The sequence below is a fragment of the Erithacus rubecula genome (assembly GCF_903797595.1).
Source record: "Erithacus rubecula genome assembly, chromosome: 9".
In the NCBI taxonomy this organism is placed as follows: Eukaryota; Metazoa; Chordata; class Aves; order Passeriformes; family Muscicapidae; genus Erithacus; species Erithacus rubecula.
This window is the reverse complement of record NC_136660.1, coordinates 15342550-15364878: the sequence shown is the minus strand read 5'-3', so window position 1 is coordinate 15364878 and position 22329 is coordinate 15342550. Positions and strand designations below refer to the sequence as shown.

Here is a 22329-nt window from a genome sequence, read left to right as displayed (position 1 = left end):
AAAATGAAGAGAAGAATAGCTTTCTATGGTCAGTTCTATGTGAATGTAAAACATTTACCTGTTTTATGGCAAAAATATTTTCATTACATGCTAGCAACAAAGAATTGTTAAATGGGAGCAATAACTGAATGATTGACAATGAAAGTACAGCAAAAAATAGGCAAGGAAAGACTGTCTATCCTGCTTCTGAAAAAGCCTTATTTTTCTACCGAACTTACATTATAGTGCTTTCAGATTAAACAGTAGAAAAAAAAGCAAGCTGTTATGAGAGTCTTCCCTCCAAAAGCATTCAGATTCAGAGAAGAGACATCCCTTTCCAAGACAAAAACAGCCTCAATCCCAACCATCTGGCATTTTGCAAAGGGCCAATCTTCACAATTCAAGACACAAGACACACTATAATTTTTGGAGGTGAAGCATTCCCTGACAGCACAAGACCCTGCTGGAAAATAACTCCCCAAAACCTGACCCAGCTCGGCCTGTACTTCTTCTCAGTTCCACCAACACACAGCTACACTCCCTGGGGCAGTCTGAGACCCCAGCTCACCTCAATCTCAGCTGATGGTGCCTTCCAGGTAAGCACTCCACAGATGATGGTCCCACCCCTCAACTCAGGGAAGAAGTGACCCACACATGTCTGCTGAGCCCAGAGCAGGTCAGGGAGGCACTGACCACTCCAGCTCACACAGGAACCTGCCATGCCTCTCACAGCTTTTGCTGCCTTTGGCTGTCAAAGCCAAGCCTTCTCCCCTCCCTACCCAAGAACAGACTAAGGACATATAGGTGACTTATGTTTTTCTTCCCCTCCTTACAATGCTGAAAGCATAAAACAAGTAATGCAAACTACTTACAGTTTTCTGGGAGTAAGGAAATAATTTCTTCTCCCAAACAATATAAGAATTAGAGACAGCTCCAGATTCCACCTTACAGAAACACAGTAGCAAAAAATGAGTGCCTACTTTACAAACAGAAATAAACCCAGACACAAACCTGTTACCTGACTACTTGCCTAAAGGGTGATAGGAGAAACAGCATGAGAAGCTAGGCCAAATACACTGTATTTTCCTTCACTTCATATCTGGCAAAAACTACTACAGTAAATGGATAATGCAAGAAAGTCCTTACAGCAGCAAAACAGATACTGCAGGGAAATCCTCACAGAAGGGAACATCATTGCTGCTGGGCACTTACTGCTATGCAAGTATCAGAACCAGTTCTCTCCAGTTACAGTGAAGTCTTTCCACACAGATTGCACCTGCATTTTCTTCATATACACAGTTCCAGCTACTCCAAATCCTCATATCAACCAAGATCTGAGTATCAAATCAGGACAAATATTTTCTTGTGAGGTTGTGATATTTTCCACTAGCACTTAAAGGAGAAAGGTACCATCACCATGTTCATCATAAAATTTCAGTTGTACTTTTTAACAGGTTTCTATTCTGCTCTAATGACACTGCATGCAGACTGTACAGCTCGCAGGTATGGGAGTGCTTCATAAAAAAGCCAAAAAACTTACCATTTTTAACTTGATCTTCTGGACTCAAACTCTGAGAAGAATTTCCAATTAGAATGCATCTGCAATAAAGTAAAAATTGAATATTAAAACTCCCCTTACCAACAGTGTGTCACTTATCTTAATTCTCATCCTGTTTAGCAGCTTGTCTTTAGTTTTAAAAGAATATGCAAGAAGGCTAATTTGTGTGTACAGAGTTCCAAAACAGACAATTTTCTCCCTTGGCCCAAAAAGCAGCCCAAACACACTTCAGTAGTTGAATGTTTAGCTCAAACCAATATATGACACGCATCTATGTGTAAGAGTCTTTTCTAAAGTCCACCCTGGTCTGACAAGCCTGTATAAATGAAAAAGTGGATGTCTCATTTACCACACAAAATATTTCTGAGAGAGAACTCAAAAGCAAAAAAAACAAAAAAAAAAGCAGCAGGAATGAAATTTAAATTACTTAGTGTTTATATTCAACTAGTTCTCTGCAAGCTAAATCCGACCTTTTTTGCTATTTTTTTGAATGACTTAAATATTGAAGACTATTTCTAAACAATTTGCAAGGTCAGATTAGACATATATATGGCAAATAAAACCAATACACAGTGATAGGAGCCGCAGCCCATGCACAAAATTTATTGTGTGCTACCGTTTATAAAATACTTGAATAGTTCAGAACATGCATAAAATTTCCAACTTAGGGGTATGTACAGATTGTAGTTTATGGCAAACAAACAAAAAAAACCCCCAAAAAACTGAAATAAAAACAGAACAAAAAAAAGAAAAAAAAGAAGAGATGAACTCTAGTGACAAAAGTTTCAAGTCGTGTTCCAGGGGATGAGAAGGACATGTAGCAAATGTCAAAATATATAACAAAGTACACTGGCAATCAGTACAGTCCATTATTTGTGAACAAATTAGCACAGGGCTTCAATTTTTATTTTAACCAAGCAGTCCTGTAGATACCAAAATACATGCAGTCTCAAGTTTACACTTTCACTAATGCCTTAGCAGTTGAACAGAGCAATTGCTTACGCGCTGCTTTGCTTAAACAAAAAGTATGTCCGATACAGGTTCAGTTTCCTTTACAGTTTTAAAAATAATAAAAAGCTTGCAGCTATTCAGCCCAGTGATTATTAGCTATTTATGCAACCGTAATACTCACAATAAACTAAAAGTACCCATAACATCTAGGTAACCTATAGATGTACATCATAGGTCTATATATTAAATATTTGCAAAATGAAAACATGCATACACAAAATACAATGCCAAGCTTTACAGACTTGATATGAATCAAAATTTACTTAAACAATGTACAAAGTTCAATTAAAAGTACCTTAAAATTAACACTTCCATATTTTTCTTACTTTTAAAATTAGTATATATAATTTTTTATTTAAATTCAAGGTGGGGAAAAGTCTTGAAAAAGCTGGGCAAAAAAGTTTCTAAATTAAATATTTTTTTTTTTAAATCTGTGTTCAAGTAATAAACATTCCTACATAGAAATCTTCTGATAAGCTGTAACTAAAAAATACAGTGAATACAATATAGAATTAGCAACATCTAAAGGAGTAAACCTGAGGTCAGCATTTTACAGAATGACCAAATGAAATTTTTTGGCATTTTTTCTGTTATTTAAAATACAGTTTTTGCAGCCTCAGATATTTTAAGACCATTCTAATCTATAATTTTAAAGACATATTATGAAACCAATGTCCATTAATAAATAGTTAGCTCTTAGGGTTGTATTTGAATGTCTGATTTTAAAAAACAAATAAACAAACAAACAAACAAACTACCTCTACTGAAAGAAAAATCCCATTTGTAAACTTAAAAAGTGTTGACAACGTAAGCGTAAGATGCTATCTAGGTGTGCTTTAGTGAGAACAGTCCAATCCTTTCCCCAGATCTCTTCCGAAGCTGCAGCAGCCAGTGATGGATGTTGGTGTGGAAGGGTGAGGCACACGCTCCAGGAGGTTGGGTCACTGTGTAACAGAGGGGCTGTCGTCTCATAAGCATGATGGTCTCTCTACAGTGGGATCAAGTCAGATGGTTTTCCACCTCATCACTTTAAGTGATCCCCCTATTTCATTTGTTGTCACATCAAAAAGCAGTAATCTAGGAATTCTCAGGCAGGACATGAGTGAGTAAACCAGAAGCTGGTGTGGTCACTGTGCATTGTCGTTGCCAGTTCCATTGTTTCCATTGGCATTTGCTGTGTTTATGGTATTAATACCATCTTGCTGAAGAGTATCTTTTCTTGGTGGCATTCTCTCATTGATCCTATCCAAACCTTTTGCTTCTTCAAAACTGCAGATTCTATGTTGCGGAGAGAATCCTCGTATTGCTTAACAAAATGCAAATTTGATATGTCAGTAATGGAAAAATAAGTTGAAAGCATATACTTTTTCTAACGAATGATGTATAAAAAAAGATAAAAAATCAGCCAAAGAAACTTATGGCCCTGCAACTGTATTGCTAAAAGATTCTCTAACCTGCTTTCCTGACATGTTCACGGCAATCATGATTTCAGTTCATTACAAGGAGAACAAAGTATGGCAAATATTCTGCAAGTAGGAATCAAGGGATTTAAGCCCACTTGATTGCTTCTGCTTGTCCCTGGTGGGGCCAGCTATCACTGCTGTGCTTTTGCTGCCCAGCTCATTGGGCTAATCTTAACATCCCCCTTCTCTTCAGGGCAATGTCAGTAAGATCTAAGCAGCACAGCAAGTGGAGTGGAGGCAAAGCAGCAAAGGGTTACAAAAGAAGTGGCAGATTTACATCCTGCACACGCACCAATGGCCTGATCCTGCAGTTTTCATGCAGGCAAAACTGCAGGATGTGGTTCACACTGTGCTAATCATGTAGATGATGGAAATGGACACAACCACAATCACCGAGTTAGCACTGTGGTTCAACAATGGTATCACTTAAATACAGATGTATTTAAAGTAAGGATAGAAAATAGGTATTATTTTGCTGCTGATTATTTTGATGAATGAGGTCTGCAGTTGAATTTACACCTAAAAATGGCTGACCACATAATAAGACTGAAGTCTTTGGGATGAAATAATTATTTGGAGGTTTAAGTACAGCTTTCCACTCACAACAACAGGACCTCTTGCAGGTGTGTGTGAGAACAGAATATGGCACTTGTTTATATTTTTGGAGATCTGACTTCCTTAATTAAAAAAACAAAGAATACAGTCATTAAATGGTGCTTTGCAACTAAATCTGAAAAACCCCGAAGGCAGCTCTCTCAACGCTATGCTATTTGTTATTCACTTCACTGAATTCTGAGCAAGAAGAAACTAAAGTCTCTCTGAAAAGAAACTGATGGCATTTTGCTCAATATCACTAACAGAGGACATATATACAACTTATTTAGCACAGAAGCACTAATAATCCACTGAATTTGTCTCATAAATACTAGAAATAAATTTGAACAATAAATTATATTCAAAATCTATAAGAAAAAGGATATACATCTTGTACTACCAGATATCATAGAAAGTTTTAAAAAATGTTCAAAGCCATTAAATATATTTTATGAGAAAAGGCATGCATAAACAACCCTCCTTCCACATATAACATCCCCTCCCCACAATCAAACAAAACCTTCACTTGAATGCAGAAAAAAAAACCACTAAACACTTCAATTTTTAAGAACTTCAAGACAACATCACATATCACGACATGCTATTATACAAAAACCTACATCATATTCTGTAAAAAAAAAAAAGGAGACCAAAAACCCCCAAGAATTTCCCTAAAATATTAAAGATAATCATCATCCTAAAGCCAGAAATGAATGTTACATGTAAAATAGATGAATCAATGCAGTTGATTCATCTCTGCTTGTGCAAGTTGAAAATAAAACACACCCACACCGAGTACTTTTGAATTCCCTCCCAGACACCACAGATCTCTGCCAAGGGCAAAGACTCTGATCATACCTTTTTCAGCCTCAATTGCCTCTACAGTGGCTGTACAGAAGTGAGCAGATGCATGCAAAATGAATGAGAAAGATGAAGAGTGTAATATCGCACAGCAGAAAAGGCAATGATCAATTTAATATAGTATGCTACGCCAGATTAGATTACAATTAGTTAAAATGACAATTAAGTTTTTTGGGGGATTGTTTTCAAGTCTAAGTGAAACTTTTCCTAAATTTTAATTAATAGAGTTTATCAACTAAAAGCCTATCAAAGTAACACTAATGAACTGGTGTTATTAACTATACATTTCTGTAACTTTTGGGATTTTTAAGACAGCAACAGAAAACTTCAACTGATGCTAAAGTTGTGGTATGGTTTAAAAAAATACTAAAAATCTGTTTGAAACGATTTCTGAAGATTAAAATGCATTAGTGATATTCAATAAATTACCAGGAAGGGCACTACAAAAATAACACTACTAGCATTCTAATAATAATAAAAAAATTATTTTTCTCTTTATCTCCCTGAAGTTTAATTAGTACTTCAATTTCTCACAATATTTTAAGATAAAATGGACATCTCTGAGAACTGAATCGTGAAATTTAAGCCAAAGAAGACAAATCTAGAAAGTCATATTTACAAAGTCTTATAAATTGTTTAGTTGAATCAACAAAGTCTACAGCAGGAAGAGGTCTGGATTTAACATAGTCTTAGTGGGTGAATTAATGTGAATATGAAGAACATCTAGCTCACTAGCTGCTTTTCTAACTAAATAACTATGACAACTGCTTTAATTTCTTATGTGTAAGATCTTTCTTTATAGTTTTAGCTCTAGATGGCAAAGATTTAACATAAGGTTATTGTTATTACAGCCTGAACTGTAGCTAAGTCAATTATGGTAACAGATTTTTACCTCCACTATTTGCCTGCCTCTAATAGCACAATTTCAGAAATAATGACAAAAAGCAGCTTACATAGTGGCAAACCTACTTGTGTAGTGCTTTGTACATACTGTTAACAACAAATCATGGCAGAGTATTCAAGCAAGTGCTGGGGAAAATTGCTCTATAAGAAAATAGGGCATTTGGTGAGAATAAAATTCTTTAAAGATATTTAAGTTTATTGCTTCTCACTTCCTATCCACCAAAACCAATCGCCTACACTATGCCTACACTATGTTACGTATGAATTGCCAACACTATGTTTTAATCTCACTGTTGCATAAGATTCTAATTTTCACTGAGACAGTCTAAAAAAATTGGATACTTGCATTAAGTAAGTATCCAATAAATACTATTTTATTTCATAAAATAATATTAAATACTTAAGGAAAATGCAGCATTTCGAATTTCATATATTGCACTTTCCATGGAACAAGAAATGAAAAAATGTTTAAAACAGTTCTGCACTTAAATCTACAGAGACAAGGACAATTCCAGAATTAGATCAAAAAGCCACTTGAATGGATGGTTATTTATGTTTACCTTAAGGGAAATAAACTTTCTCTATTTCTAAAAATAAGTTACTTTAAGAATTGTTTTAGAAAGTCACTAAATACATACTTTCAAACTATAATCAAATTGCCATACAAATATGAAACTATATTAAAAAAACCACCTCTTTCCACCATTTCCTGTTACCTGTGTAGTCTCTGTTTTCAATCTTTTCCTGAAAAGATCACGAATACTGATTTATCTCTGCAAATTATGTAGCTTGGTCATAAATACAAATTTCAGAATTTACTCCTAGTTCACACTACTTGTAGAACTACTATTCCAAAAAGACCTTGGAATATTCATCACAGTTAAGAAAAAGATAATTTCAACTTGAAAAGAGCAAACTGACTGGAAAATACAAGCACTTAAAAAACCTGTAGAGACTCGATTTGGAAAATCATTTTGTTGGATTCTTTTTTGCAGGTATATCTAAATTAAAACTTCATTCTTTGTAGACTGTGATGAACCTCAAATAAATACTGGACCATATTAACAGGTAATTCTGAAGTTTTTGCTTTAAAAATTCCCAATTGAGAGCTGATTTTAAGTAACAAGTTTCAATGACTTATCCTTAATTTCAGCTTTTTGTTATACTTAATGGATGGATGTGAGAGAAAATCCTTGCCAATTTTCAACATAAACACAAAAAACTATCTTAACTGCTTTCTGACTAATAGCAGGGGCTATTGATGTCCATGGCAAATTTATAATTTAGACTTGTGTTTGGCATGTTGCTGAATTAAGCTCTAGGTATTTTGTCAGTTTTTAGCAGATGTTGGCTCAATTGGGAAGCTAATTTCATTGAATTCAATTCACAAAATAAGTCACTAGAAATGTTATTTTAAATAACGGTACTTAATATGATCTTTATTATTTCAGCTACTATAATGCAAGCAACAAAAATAATAAAAACCAAATTTACATTTAAAAAATCTAGAAATATACAAAGGCCACGATTTTCCAAAATCTGTTTTTATCCTGACATTAAAGCTGTTCAAAAGTAAGCTATGATTAATTTTTAAAAAGTATATCCATATATTCATGAAAAAAGAAATCATACATTGACATCTCCCATAGGATGTAGGCTTACATTTTTTTCCAGAATTATGCTTTTGAACTGAGCTGTCTTTGTTTAAGCCCTTGGCTGCAGTCTGCATTTGCCATTCTCCCCTGGGCTGCACTTATGCTGCAGTGAGGATGTGCTGCTGCTGCCTGGCAGGATGGCAAAGCCACCAGGCACCCCTGCTCCAAGGAGGAGGAGGAGGAGGAGAAGGGCCAGCAGCTGACAAACACAGCAGCTGGGCTCAACAAAGTCCTGACAGAACAGTGGCATTTGCTAAGACCCAGTATGGAAAATTTTACTGACATTAAGTTCTATCATAGGTATATATGCAAAAATTTAATGTGTGTATATCTATTTGCCCTAATAAAATAATTTCAGCTCAGCTCGCTAGAGAAATGTAGATATACACTCCAATTTCTTATAACTTTCAAAACTGCTCACAGATTTAACAGCAACCAATGCGCCACTGAAAAAATGAGCATTTTCAATACTGAAACCAGGAAAACCTAGGGCATACTGGTCAACTCTGTGTATTTTTAAGCCAACAAAAGAAAAGAATAAAAATTTACTTCGATTAATATTATGTTGTTTTATTTTTGCAAGCCTAGATTAGTTTAAATCATTGATAGTATACTGATCAATACAGTACAAAATACTTCAAATAGTAATTAAGTATTTACAGTAAAATCCTACTATACTATCAGTGACCATATTTTTGTCAAGAATGGATATTCTTACTACACTGGTTTAGAAAATGGTCAGTTAATGAAGTTTTATTTCATTTTTGGTTTACTGCCACGTTTGCAATTGAGCATTATAATTTGTGAACTACTCTTTTAAGACTGAAACAGTAACATCAGTCTTACCAGTAAAAAGAAGTTACTTCAGTTTAAAAACTAACAGTTGGCATGATTTATTTTGAACAATCAACATGACTAAAAAAATGGGGTATATTAATGTAGTGCATCAGGGAATATTGCTTGTCAAGAAAAAGCCAACACCACAAAAATCCAGAATGGATTTTGCATATTTTCCAAATGTCCCACATCTTCAGTAATGGTAGAAAGTCATATGCTTTATGTAAAAAAAATTTTCTAGTCAGTTTGATACTCTCTGATATTTGTAATGCAACATGGATAAAAATTTGTTAAATGAGTGAGAGGAATGCAGACTCATTTTTAAAGCATAATAATATTTCTTATTAATGAAAATTAAAGTTAGAACATATGCTTTTGGAATAGTTAAATGGATCAGGAAACACACACCATTTCTTGTTATAGACACTCACAAAACAATCACATACATACACTGGACATATAAACTTACTTGCAGACATTATATGTCCACTGAAAAATTATTTAAAATGTAACATTTGTGTTTCAAAGCTATTAAAACCAGCTTTGATAGTTTAATAAAAAAACAAAGCTATTAAAAACCAGCTTTGATAATTTCATAGAAAATGTGAAAGACTTTTAGAAAACTACATATAAAATATATGCAATTCAAATAAATAGTCTAAATCATGAAAGAGAAAAGCAGCTACTCTTGGAAAACAGATTGTGTAAAAGGTGGTATTCATATATCACAATCTTTCAATAGTTATAAAATTCAGTGTTCCCACACTAAAGTTTTATATTTCCTAGTAAAGCCTGAAAGTGGCCAATAAAAAGTCCCTGAATATGTTAAGAGTGCTGCTGATATGAAGTCCAGTTTCAGACTGGTGTTTTTTTTAGTTATTCACCACTGTGAACAGAAAACATGGACTTCATTCTTTTAATACACTTGGTACAAGCTCATAGCATTCTCCCTAATCCTAGTTAATCATTATGGGCCTTGTGAAAAATACGATCGAATGATTCAACAAACTAAAAAAAGAATAAAAACCTTTTACAAAATATTCAATGAGCCAGATTACAGTATATTTTGTATAGAGTTCTTTTTATTTTCATGCAAAAAAAAATATATGCACACTTAATAACACCCTTTTATTTTGATTTATTTACAAGTTTTAAATTCAATCCCTTTATTCTCAACTGATTTTATAACAAATGATGGAATATTTTTCAAGTACATTATTGTTCAAAATGCACAGACAATGTGCAGCAGCAAATGCAGCAAACCTCAAAAACAAGGTGCTACAACATTGCTTCTACATCAAGAGACAGACAAGTGTCTGGGATAGTGGTTTAATTTTAACACTTATACAGACATACATCTATACCTAGAGAGAGACAGACAGATCTAAGAAAGCAGCTACATCTGCAGAGGAAGGAAACAGCATGTTACAAGGACAATTCAGGGAGTCAATTATACATAGAACATTTGACAAACAACATAGAGAACAAACTTTGGCATTAATTACCAGGGTACAAAACATAGCACATTCCAATCTGTCAATGGAGTGTAATATGGAACTATGCAGTCTGTAGCTGTTTGTTAATATTAATATCAACAAGTATTTGACATTGTCAATGAAAATACTAACACAGCTATAATAAAACCATTTTAATGGACAGCACACAAGTAATGATGCAAAATTACACTGCCATTTTTGTATCTGTAATGATTAAATGCCTTAATATGAGATATATAAGGTCACCCACCTGAAAAATCTTAAACTAAGGAAGCTCAGTCTGAAAAACACAGCCTGATACTGCTGAACTAATTGGCTTTTAGTTTTATACCCTGGTTAAGTATCCATTTCACATTGCCTGATTAACACATAACACTATGCTTGTATCAGCCGCTAAGACAAGAACTGAAAAGCATAAGAAATTCCCTGCATGCATTATGTGTGGTGTTAGCAAAAGAGTGAGATGTGCCCCAGTCCATCTGAGGCACAGCAAGTTGCATAACATCATTACCACTTTGCAGGGTCTGTCGTCCTCCAGCCAACACTCCACTAGGTAACATTCCAGTGGGAGTCAAACCCTTGAGTGTCAGCACACTTTCACTCTCCTCCCTGTGTGAAAAAACACAGTAACAAAGCCTTAAATATCTGCACATGGAAACTTGCATTGAAGTAAAATTATGGATGGGGAAAGGGAGATCCTAGTTTTGCTGTGTTTTAGGCATGTCAAACTGAATGTAAATTCAAATTCCAACAATTTAAAAGGTGAAAATAATTCCATTCCATTCCATTCTTATAAATGCTGGCTACTTCTGAACCAAATTCTGAGCATTTGTTCATATGCAGGTTTATTAGCTTTGAAATGAGCACTGAATGCCTCATGAGGTACTGAACATATCTTATTACCATAAAACAATCTCCAATTTTGTTTTAAATGTCTTTAGTTTGGGAAATAAAAACTTTAAAAAATTACTCCTATTTGAGCAATTATGTTCTGTGGAAAAACAGACATTTTGGGTAAATAGGATGATGTTAAAGAGGATGGGATATTTTTTAAATAGCTGAAAAGAAACAAATCAAAACTGGAAATAAAACCCCTCTACTCCTCAAGTTCCTGGTATATCAGACATTTTCAGAATCAGTCCTGACCTCCTCCATCACACCCTTGATTTCAGTCTTTCTGGTATTGTCTTTCCAACACTCTCAGTTAACAGTTGGACAAACATGAAACTAAACTGAACTAAAGATCATGTTCTCAAATTTCTTGAAACGTCTCAAAAATATTCTTTAACCAAAAATTTCAACGTCAACAGGGTGCACCAATATCCAAACAAGATTCTGATGCAGTGATCTCCCTGAAAAATCTTTGGCATCCATTATCCTGAAACAGAGATGTTTACCTTGCATATGTAACAGGGGTTTAGGAGAGCAGAAATCATGCAGGTACCTGAGAACAGAGAAGACTCTTGCCATCTTGCCAATCGCACGAATTTTGTTTCTGATTATTTCTTTCCTTGCGGCAGCTGTACCTACTTTCAATAGAAAGAAAAAAGAGTCTCAAGCTCATGAGTACATACAAGGTCATAGTTTTAAAGTGCATCAAATTTTACACAACTGTTTAAATTCAGTACTCTTCACAGGAGGTGAGTACCCAAACACTTAAGGGCACAATGTTATCAAATTAGAGCTTCAGAATGCCAGCAAAACCACCATCACCTCTGTGTCCCCAAAACACACACAAAAAAGTTTAGATTGTTCACAATTATTTCCTAAACCAGTAAGCATCTGAACTACCACAACTATGGTGTAGAACTATCATAACTCATTTGCCTAAATTTTGCACTTTAAATTCTTAGTACTGATGTCTGTATATCAAGACGTGGGCAAGCAGCCCAAGATATTAAGCCAAAGAGATACTAAAGCTACAAAAAAAAAAAAAAAAAAAAAAAAAAAAAAAAAAATTCTAATTGTTACACAGCTGTACAAGAGAAAACAGTGGTTTCCTTGTTTCTATGTCAGCTACTCAAAACATAACTCCATGAAAACCCCCCAGAAAATAAACAAGCAAAAAAATGCAGTGGTACCTTTCTTACCACTTAAGTCTGAGTTCCACATCATCTTAGGTTTGCATCATTTGCAGAAATTAAAAATACCAAAGATTTGGAGTAAATACTGCACATTCCAGAGGGCAGAGTGATACCACTTGTGACAAAAGTGAAGACAAAACTCTGAAAGGAGGCAGCCACCTTTGCCTGTCTTTGTCTGACAGGAAAATGGAAACACCTTTCTCCAACACTAAGTTTCTGGTTTGTTTCAATGTATAAAAGTCATCCTTCCCCTCATCTTACTTTCCCTTTGCCAACTCCTCAATTTTATTAAAACAGTAGAGGCAGGTGAGGAGGTATCAAAACCAAAATCCTTACTTCTCCTCAGCCATTAGACAAAGAGAGCATCAGTCACATCAAGGGAAGAGTAACTCACTCATGGTGAATTGAACCACAAGGGACCAAGAGTGAACAAGCTCAGACAGGTCTGTTAGGTATTCCAGAACTTCCACGTACATTGTTGTTCAGTCTTGGAACAAAGGTACACAATAAGAAGTTGCCAACTAAATTGTAAGAATGTAGAAGAGAGGACCACAGAAGTGGGCAGAGGAAGAGCCACATGTCCAAAATTCGCCTACTTGCATTCAAAAAGGGAGCTGTGGAAAAACCTTTTCCATCCCTGCTCACTAGCATGGGGCTTCCCAGAGAGAGTACAGACACTCAGGTACAACAGTCACACTTCTCAGACCACAGCTTCAAGGACACAAGGCCTTCTGTGGCTCAAGAGTGGGTAGACTTTCCACCCTGAACACCAAACCAAATAAAATACAAAATATAAAGCATGTAAGGGCAAACAACAACAACAAAACCACACAAGACAGAAAAGGTGCAATGACAAAAATCGGAGGCAAGAGACAACCTTTGTAAGAATACAATGAGAGAATCATGGGGTATGACAAATACCTGCTAGTCCTCATAAACAAAATAAAAAAAAATTTTTTAGACAATTCTAACAGATATCAAACTAAAAAAGTGACAAAACAGGTGGAAACAAAAAGTGACAAAACAGGAAAAGCTTGGAATAGGATAGTATGAAATGTTAAATTTTTACTGAAAATAATTTCCTTGAAATTTCAACTTTTAATTTTTATAATTCTAGAAATTTTTGCTTTGTCATTTTGAACTACAGAATAGCCACTTGAGAATCTGAAATAAGGAGACTCTTACAGTTTGAAAAGATCTGGGCTAAGGGGGATGTCATATATTTCTCTAAGTTCCTCAAGTTTCCTTCTACCTACACCAATTTGCAGACTTGGCTGATGCCAAGCTGTAACATGCCAACTGGAAAGACTTCAGGCAATGCTAGTCCCTGTGCTTTAAAATGAGAAAGGTTGCTCTGGGGTGTTTGGTTTGTTTGAGAGGGTTTTGTTTGTTTGTTGGGATTTTCCATTTTTTGGTCTTTTTTAAGATGATCTCTCCTTGCCCTGGCCCTTCAGTAGCAACACAGCCAAGGCAAAAAGACAAAGGCATTTGCAGCACTGCACTAATGTGGCTATCAAATCCTGGTTACTTAGGAAATGGCATTTGTTTGCAGAAGAATCTCTTGATTACCCTAAATTATAGGAGATATGACAAAGAACTTCCCCATTTCCCATTCCCAATGCTTCATAAAAAACAAATTCTGAAACGCTGACATGCCCCAAACAAAACTTTTGGAAATATGTCTATAATCTAATGCAATCCCAAGTATTAGAAATATTCTCTGGAATCAACACATTTACATAGAGAGAAAAAATATTATTAGGCAGGTAGTAATCAGAAGAATTTGTTTGCACAGAACTATCTACCCTGAGATTTCTGAAAAACAAGTGACAGACCATGAATTTGAGTTAGTAAGTAGGCTTCTTTTTGCAATTTGTATCCGACCATCTTCAAAATAGCACAGAGAATCAAAAAGTACGTTTTTTGACATGTCAGTTAAGAAGACTAAATGTACTACACAAAACCAGGTTTTGGAACATTTTATAAACACATTCCATGCACAACCTTAAAAAAACAGCTAATGAGGAAAGTATTAAAGAGGAAGACAGACAACAGAAAACTCCCTACACATGCAGGACCAAAGATAAAATTTTAGAAGTAGGCAAAAGAATGGAATTCTACAAAAAAAGGAATGAAGAAAGGAGGAAAAAAAGTCATGCACAGAAAGACAGATGTCTTGAAGTATGACTTCTCATAACAAAATACACAAGTCTTTATAAAATTCCCATTAAAATTATTAATAATCAGGAACTACTACATAATAACTCTCAGTAGAAAGGTATTTTCTCAATAATACTTTACACTGTAAGGTTCTGTGAAGTCATATTTCAAAACATTCCTACTCTGTCTGGTCTGTACCTTTTTTATTGCCATATATGAGTCGCTCTTCAGATGGAGAGTCCAGAAAAAAAGGAAGTGAACGATGAAGAAAAAGGTGAGTGAGACAAAAAAAAAAGATATTTAACTTGGCAGTGGTAATAAAGAAGGAATGGAGAAGAAATGTGAAAAAAATAAAATGGAAAATTGCAACACTTGAAAATGCATTCATCAAACAAGAAATGGAATTGTTGAGAATATTTAAAATTTGACGAATAACAAGTGAAAGCTTGAAAGTCAACAGTTCAAAGAAAAATCCAACCACATAGAAAGATAAAGCATAGACAGTACCTAGGTGGCATAAGAGATGCATCAAGCAAAGAAATTGTTGAAGGAGACAGAAGAATAAAATAATTCAAATTAGAAAACTACAGACAGGGCATATGCAATCAACTGACAACTGCAACTACTCTGGCAAACACAAATCCTAATGCCTCAGAATACCACCTAACCCTGCTTGGTGCAATTGCTTTATGTTCAGTTTAGTAGATTTACTTGAATAAAAGCAGGAATTGACAGTTGGCAGGATCACTTTTGAGACTTCCTCCACGTTTTCACACTTCTGGCAATCATCTAATAGCAGCAAAGCTGAAGTGGCTCAGAACCAATGCACTCCAATGGAAAATACACAGCTGCTTAGCACACCACCATTCTGCTATCAAATTTGATCACAATAGTTATCAAATGCTAAGAAAGGGGCTGCATCTCTAATGCCTTTATAAATGATCCTTTCATGTTTCTTAAAGGCTGCTGAAAGTTTTCTTCCTCCTACCCCATCAACAATTCACCAGATCAGGTCTGTTACTGCATGAAATGAAGCAAGTCTGAAAAAAGTTTAGGTGTGGCATTAAGCACTTCTGTAAAAAGCCCAACAAAACTAAGTGTAACATGCTAGGTCCTCATGTCACTGTTGCTTCCTAATCATCACGCTATAAACCATGCTTAGCAATCTACTGGATCACAGTTTAAGAGACAAAAAGATGCTATAATTTATTACACGAATACACATAATATAATATTCATATAAAAGTTGTCCTTTAAACTCAAGCACAGACTTAAACTTGCATTTCAGACTTTATTTATAATACTCTGCCATAAAAACATTGTATCTGATGTTCTCCTATATCAACTGTATTGAAGGGCAATAATTAAGAAATTTAGTGTATTATAATAGATTTATTCCAAATAGTAGCAAAGTGAGTATATTTCAAATTTTAAGAGCCAAGACATTTGGAGAATTTCCCACTAAATGTTTGTTTTATATTGAAATCAGACATGAGTATTTGCAAAAAGTTTGTTTCAAATAAAAATTACACGAGGATTTGCAAAGATTATTATTACTACTTCTTGATCATAAACACAAACACAACTCCCTTCTCTGCACCACCAAAGGCATTGTCTTCTACAGAAAAATTCCAAGGCAATTTTGTTCAAATGTCAGGAAATTTTACATCTAGGTAAAAAATTGTTTACAAGTTACCATTAGGAAGATTTATGTATCTTAAAGTAAACCCTACCGTCAAATTGATCTTCTCCCTCTGTCATCAGCTCATCATCAGAGCAAATGCTCAAAACATTCACCAACATTTCTGTTACTGTATAGGAAAAAATAAACCTTAAATCATTCTGTGTAGAATTTAAAATATTTTTACACACACACAAGATCTAGCTAGTCCCCAGCAGCTCAAGTGAATGAACATGTCACACCACAGCTATTGCTCAGTAAACCATTTCAAAATAAGTGTTTTTCTTGATGTGAGTTGTCACAAAAAAGCAGCTATAAATTATACAACTAAACAATCAAACAACATCAAGAACATTCCTCTCTTACAAGGAGTTATTTTAGATAAGGAGACTTTTCTTGCAAATTAGTAGTTTTATGTCAAAGTCAAGTATTTGAACTAGTTTTTATGCAAACGTTACCTAAATATGAAAAATTTTGACTGCTCAAATTTAGTCTTGAGTTGAAAAAGCTGTTCTATTCCTGACACCTGCAGGCATGTAGCAGAAGTACTCAAGCAGAAAAATATTAGAATATAGGAGTTTGTCTTCTCAAACTCCCCTTAGATATATCAACATATTGGATATAAGCTTTTTGAGACACGTTTGGTATTTTTTTTTCCTCCAGGAAGGTTCTTATTCTGTCATTCAATCTTTCTGACATATATCAGACTCTTTCTTAAAATATTCAAACCTTCCTCTATATAGAGTATTCAGACACCTATCCAAAAGGCAGTTGGTTAAAAACGCTGTAAATTGCTGCCTACATTTATTCATGACTAATTCATAAAACCTCTGTATTATCTGCTATGGTTGTATTCTTCATTCTTGGGAAAGAGTTACTCTCCACTGTAAAAGAAAACCCAACCAAATTATTATTTTGATCTGATCAATGCAGATCAGACAATACTGACAATAAATCCTTCATCAAAAGTGGAAGCATGCATTTGTCCAAAGGCAAGGCTACCTTCAAGGGCCATGACTCCAGCAGTCTGAAGAAATGAAACACTCAAACACTGTTAAATAAGCTGCTGGATGTCATTACCAGCAACACAACAAAAGCAAATTACACAGTATCAACCCTTTGCTGTTGAAAACATTATCTCCTGTATCATCAGGCAAGAGAGATATAAACACAATCTTCCTTCAAATGTTAAGTCCCATAATTTAAACATAAAAAATTGTTGAGTGGGTTAACCACAATAAGAAGTGTCCAAACTATTTGCATTTAACTGTTTACTAAAGATAACATAAGCAAATCTAGGATCACAGGTTTTTATGTCCTTAAATATGTAACTGCAGAAAACCTAAAATTTATTTAAATTTGTTTCATTTGAATTAAATTTAAACTAAATTAAAAATAAAATTTCAAAGAAATTCAAAGAGCTCTCCAGATCCCTTTTTATGAAAAGAGCAGTTTCTGTCATGGAAGGATTTTAAACAGACCCAAATAGCCTCTAACCTCGTTGCTTGTCAACTGAGGACTACTTGGGGCCCCAGTGTCCTAGATTCAGAGTTATCATCTCTAGAGAGAAAAGAAAAAAAAAAAAAAAAAGGAGGATCTGTGCTAAATTATCTTTTTTACAAGAAAAATTATAACTGAAAACTTTTCTTTAGTGAAGGTCAATCTGTTATATCTATATAGGAAATTTTTAAAACATTTTACATGAACATCTCAACATGAATTTAAACCTATAACTACACAGGATATAATTTTGCATTTTGTAGAATAAGAACTATTTAAATATTAATTCAAAGTTCAAAGATACTATTTAACAATGCAGATGTACATCCTCAATGAAAATTATAATTTCTGTTAACATCTTAGCTATATCAGATGCAGTTCTAACTACCTTGACTTAAACAAGTAAAGAAAAGAACACAAAAATAATGCAATTCATCTCTAATTGGCAAATACATTTAAAAAAATCCTCCCAATATCAATCTGGGAGAAATACAGATAACAGTTGATGTATAACATCTACTAACCTTTTTCTCCAACAAATGGCAAAGACCATGTGAAAACATCCATAAAATTTGGTAGCCAGTAAGGATGAGGAGAACAATTGAACTGACGAATATTCATCACATTGTTTTCATATTTTAATACAGCAGCTAAAATGAAATTCAGACATTTTGAAAAGAATGTTTGAGACTTGTGAGTACCACAAATGTAAAGTCACAGGCTTGGATTAGGTCTATTTATACCTTAGGCTAAATAATCCCAGAGGCATTCTATGCTCTTTCTTTCACAGTATTTACAGACAGGTAACTAAGGGAACACTTTGGATTTTTACTGTATATATTTCACTTTAAGGTACTGTTACATGTCAGTATAGAGTTGTACATCTTATTTTAGGTCTACAAAGATTTTTAAAAGTTCTGAAAACGTATAATTAGAGTAATTTTAACAAAACTAACTCAGAACAGCAATATATTCAGTATATGCAAAAAGGTTTTATTCTTCCTATGTGTCTTAATATGTGTGTTCCCATGCTATAAGCCTGGATTAAAAACTATAGACATTTAGAAGATGAGGGAAAAGAGAAAACTAAGAAAAAAGAAAAACAGATGCAATCTAGAGCTAAACAATCAGTTGACCAGATTTTTCTATACTTACACTTGCATCAGACTGGGAATAGCTCATGTGAAAAAGGGTTCCATGAACACAGTATCCATAGAGATAGTGAAAAAACTTAAAATGCCAGTTGAAGATATTTTTACTTTCCCTTACTTTGCAATCAGTGAAAGTAACAACAGCTCATCTTTTCCTGTATACAGTTATTCACCCTACAGAAGTGGTATGGGCTGGGGGTGGTTCTTTATAGGTGGGTGGAAGAAAATGCAATGTATTTAATAGAAAAAAGGTGTTGGTTTCAAAGGAACTCTACTTGAAAATCTGGAGATCATTCATTCATCACATACTTGAAAAGCCTTACTTTAATATCATACTTGAATGGCAGCAGGCTTTATTTTTAATTTCCATTGTTGAATTTTATTACCATCTATGAATAATATTAATTCACAGCTAAGCTCTTCTCTGTAATTCTGACTTGCAAATCTTTCTGCACACTATTAAACATGCTTCTCGTGTTCAACTCTATCTTAGTAGAGGATGGACAAAAATGAAATCTTAATATTTCCAGTGGTGATCAATACTTCGATCTCTTTCTCGATTTCCCATATGTGGCAATTATGGGAATTATAATCACAATTAGAATGCTTAGATGCCACAATACACAATGCAAACCACCTTCCTTGCCCACTAAAAACAGTCAAAGGAGTGAAAACTCATAGCACAGGGAAACCTTGCCTGACTGAACACCAGTAGATTTAATCACAAGTACTGAACAGCAACAACTTTCACAAAGGAAACCTCTGACCACAGTTATGCTTCAAGGGACTCCTCTTACAGGAGACTGTCATTCATGGCTCCTCTTTATAACTTTCATTAATAGATTTTATTTTTGTCCTTTAGTTTCTTAACTGGCAAAAAGCTGTTGATATTAGATTATCTAGTTAGACAATTTTTTAAATTCTAACACACAATTACTCGTAGCAAGTTCTTACCTTTATTATTGTAGACATCCAGGTAATTAGGTGCTGAAAAAATTGTTATTAAAGATGGGAACCCTGTAGTTTGACTTTTCCTGTACATTCTATAACTGCAAAATCAAAGAAATTATATTACATCTTACAGCAAATAAGCAATTGGTTTTTATTTACATTATTTACATTTCCTTGAAAGATACAAAGTACTCACCCTGCATCTTGTGCTTCATGTGCTCTAATGATTGACAACAAATTATTATTTTGCAAAAATTCACAAACTGCTGGATAGCTGTGAAATGAAAACAGTTATAAGTAAAAGATATTTTCTTAAAATATTCAGGAAGAGTCAGTACTAAAGCACCAACTAGATCATAGCATACTCTCACCTATAAAAGTATGAGCATCCTCTGACTGTATTATGACTGAAATGCTCTGGCGAATTTTCATTTCCAAAATCTTCTGAAGGATCTGACCACAATAAGTCACACATTGGTCCAAATGCTGGAGGCTCTTTGAATCTATCTAACTGTTTAGCAAGAAAAGGCAACAGCACAAATACTCTTTAGATATTAAATTAATAAGTTTTACACATTTGTTAACCTACATATCCATCAATACCAAGCATTTTTAGACTGAATCCCAACCATATCAAAGAGAAGTAGTTTCTGTATAGTTTTTCCTCTCCTCCTCATGATATAAGGCACAGGCATGCCAAAAGAACCAAACCTGTTAAGAGCAATAAGATATATTAGCTGTAAAAAGAAGAGAGATAACTTCCAGACTGATGGATATGTGTAATACAAGGTCAAGATACAGACAAGGAACAAAATGGTCCTTTTTCATGCACATGCCACATCTACTAATCTGGAGACGCTACCAAGAATTAGAAAAGAGAAAGAGTACAGAAAACAGGAATTATAAAAGAAAAGCATGAATAATTAGCACCAACTAGAAGAGACTAAATGTGTATTACAAAACAACCCTAAAAATCCAAACCAACAAAAGAAAAAAAAAAAAACCACCCTGAAACACCCGTCTCCATGGTGGATCATTGAACAACGTAATGAAGATGCGACTGGTGCAGCTGTCTGAGATTTTTTTCACACAAGCTTTATTTTTCAGCTCTATCCCTGATGTAACAGGCCATAAGAATTCTAGGAGATGTCTGCATTTTCTCTCTCACTGCTTCTTTACTGATTTTCCCTTGAAAGATCTATTTTAGCAGCCTGCAACTTTCCTAGTAACCACAGTAAAAAGGGGGAAGTTAAGGAGCAAAGCGCATTTGTTAAGGTAAAAGGAAAATACCCTGCTTAAATAAGTTACAGGCAATCAATCTCTGATGTCCCAGAAATGAAAGTAGATATCCCAGGTTCAATCTAAAGTTTATTTGGTCTTTATGTAGCTGGAGTTTGTTCACAAGATGATTTTATCCAAGAAATGTAGGAACAGTTCTTTGATGGACAGTGCATTTATCTCACTTCAGTTCCCATACCAAAGAAGATGACTTTGATGGTACTAGAGAACACTTAACTCTTCAGGACAGGCTCGAAGGGAGGTTTGGTGAGCACCTGGTGAATTTGAGTCTAACGGTCCATAGGAATCCATTCAAATATGGAACCAGCAGTAGTGCCAAGCTCTCTCATGCCCTGGAAAATCAGAGCTCCCGAGGCTGCCACCTGTAACATAAGTGGAGAGGTCCAGATCTTTATAAATTCCTGCCAGATAATGGTAAGGCAGGTATTAACTGAAGTTGTTGTTGGAATTTATTCAATATTAAAAATCCTGTGGTTTAACATTTCCCATACTGGATGATAAACCTGGTATGGAGTATTTCTTCCAGATTGAAGAAGTCAGTCCATCAACTTCTGCAAGTACCTGAATTTCTGTAGATTAAACCATCAAGTTTCTAAACCTCCAGCAATAAATTTGGGTCCAGAAGCTAACAGAGGCATTCACACAAGGAAGTTTCAACTGTTTGCTGATTGATGTTTCCTGCAATACAGAAGGCTAAAAGTCTAGAAAACATTTCTAAGAATTTTTCTTTAGTCTTCAAGGATTTTCCTTTTGACTTTGGCCAAACGGATAGACATTATAAATAAAAGTTCTGGTTGCCTGCAATTAACACACCTGTCTCCCAAACTAATTCTTCATACTATTGGAACAATAATGCAGCTGTTTCCTGAAATCAGGTCAGTATGTGAAAAATAAATACACTTACATACACTTACACATATAATACATATACTTACATAAACACCAAATCAATTTCTTCACTAGACAGTCTACTAACTGGCATGGTTCTTAAGATATCTCAAAATTTAAGGAAATGTCACTTCAAGCTACTCAACCCAGATTGCATATATCAAATCAGAATAATCAATTTAAGGGCTTCTCTATTATTAGCACAGTAAGAAGGTTAAAAGACATGAGCAAATTCAAAACACGTTTTAGTGATTGAAC

At 34.5% G+C, this 22329-nt stretch overlaps 1 protein-coding gene across 7 annotated transcripts in view; it reads right to left on the bottom strand.

The window, feature by feature from the left end:
* The window catches only part of PPP3CB (protein phosphatase 3 catalytic subunit beta), a 46378-nt gene that overhangs the window by 4613 nt on the left and 19436 nt on the right, over positions 1-22329 (bottom strand). Inside the window, exons 6-15 of one of the 7 annotated variants that reach the window (XR_013775163.1) lie at positions 20256-20395; positions 20081-20158; positions 19888-19982; positions 18307-18432; positions 16335-16412; positions 14800-14826; positions 11802-11883; positions 10869-10966; positions 1520-1578; positions 852-923 (exon numbers count right to left, since the gene is read on the bottom strand). Coding sequence is in view for 6 of the 7 variants with exons in the window: in XM_079312831.1 (XP_079168957.1) it covers positions 3676-3854; positions 5464-5493; positions 10869-10966; positions 11802-11883; positions 14800-14826; positions 16335-16412; positions 18307-18432; positions 19888-19982; positions 20081-20158; positions 20256-20395 (933 nt within the window). In the remaining variant the exon portion in view is untranslated. Of the gene's footprint in view, positions 1-851; positions 924-1519; positions 1579-2113; positions 3855-5463; positions 5494-10868; positions 10967-11801; positions 11887-14799; positions 14827-16334; positions 16413-18306; positions 18433-19887; positions 19983-20080; positions 20159-20255; positions 20396-22329 lie in introns of those variants that run through there. The other 6 variants (XM_079312831.1, XM_079312833.1, XM_079312834.1 and 3 more) reach the window with 6 other exon arrangements.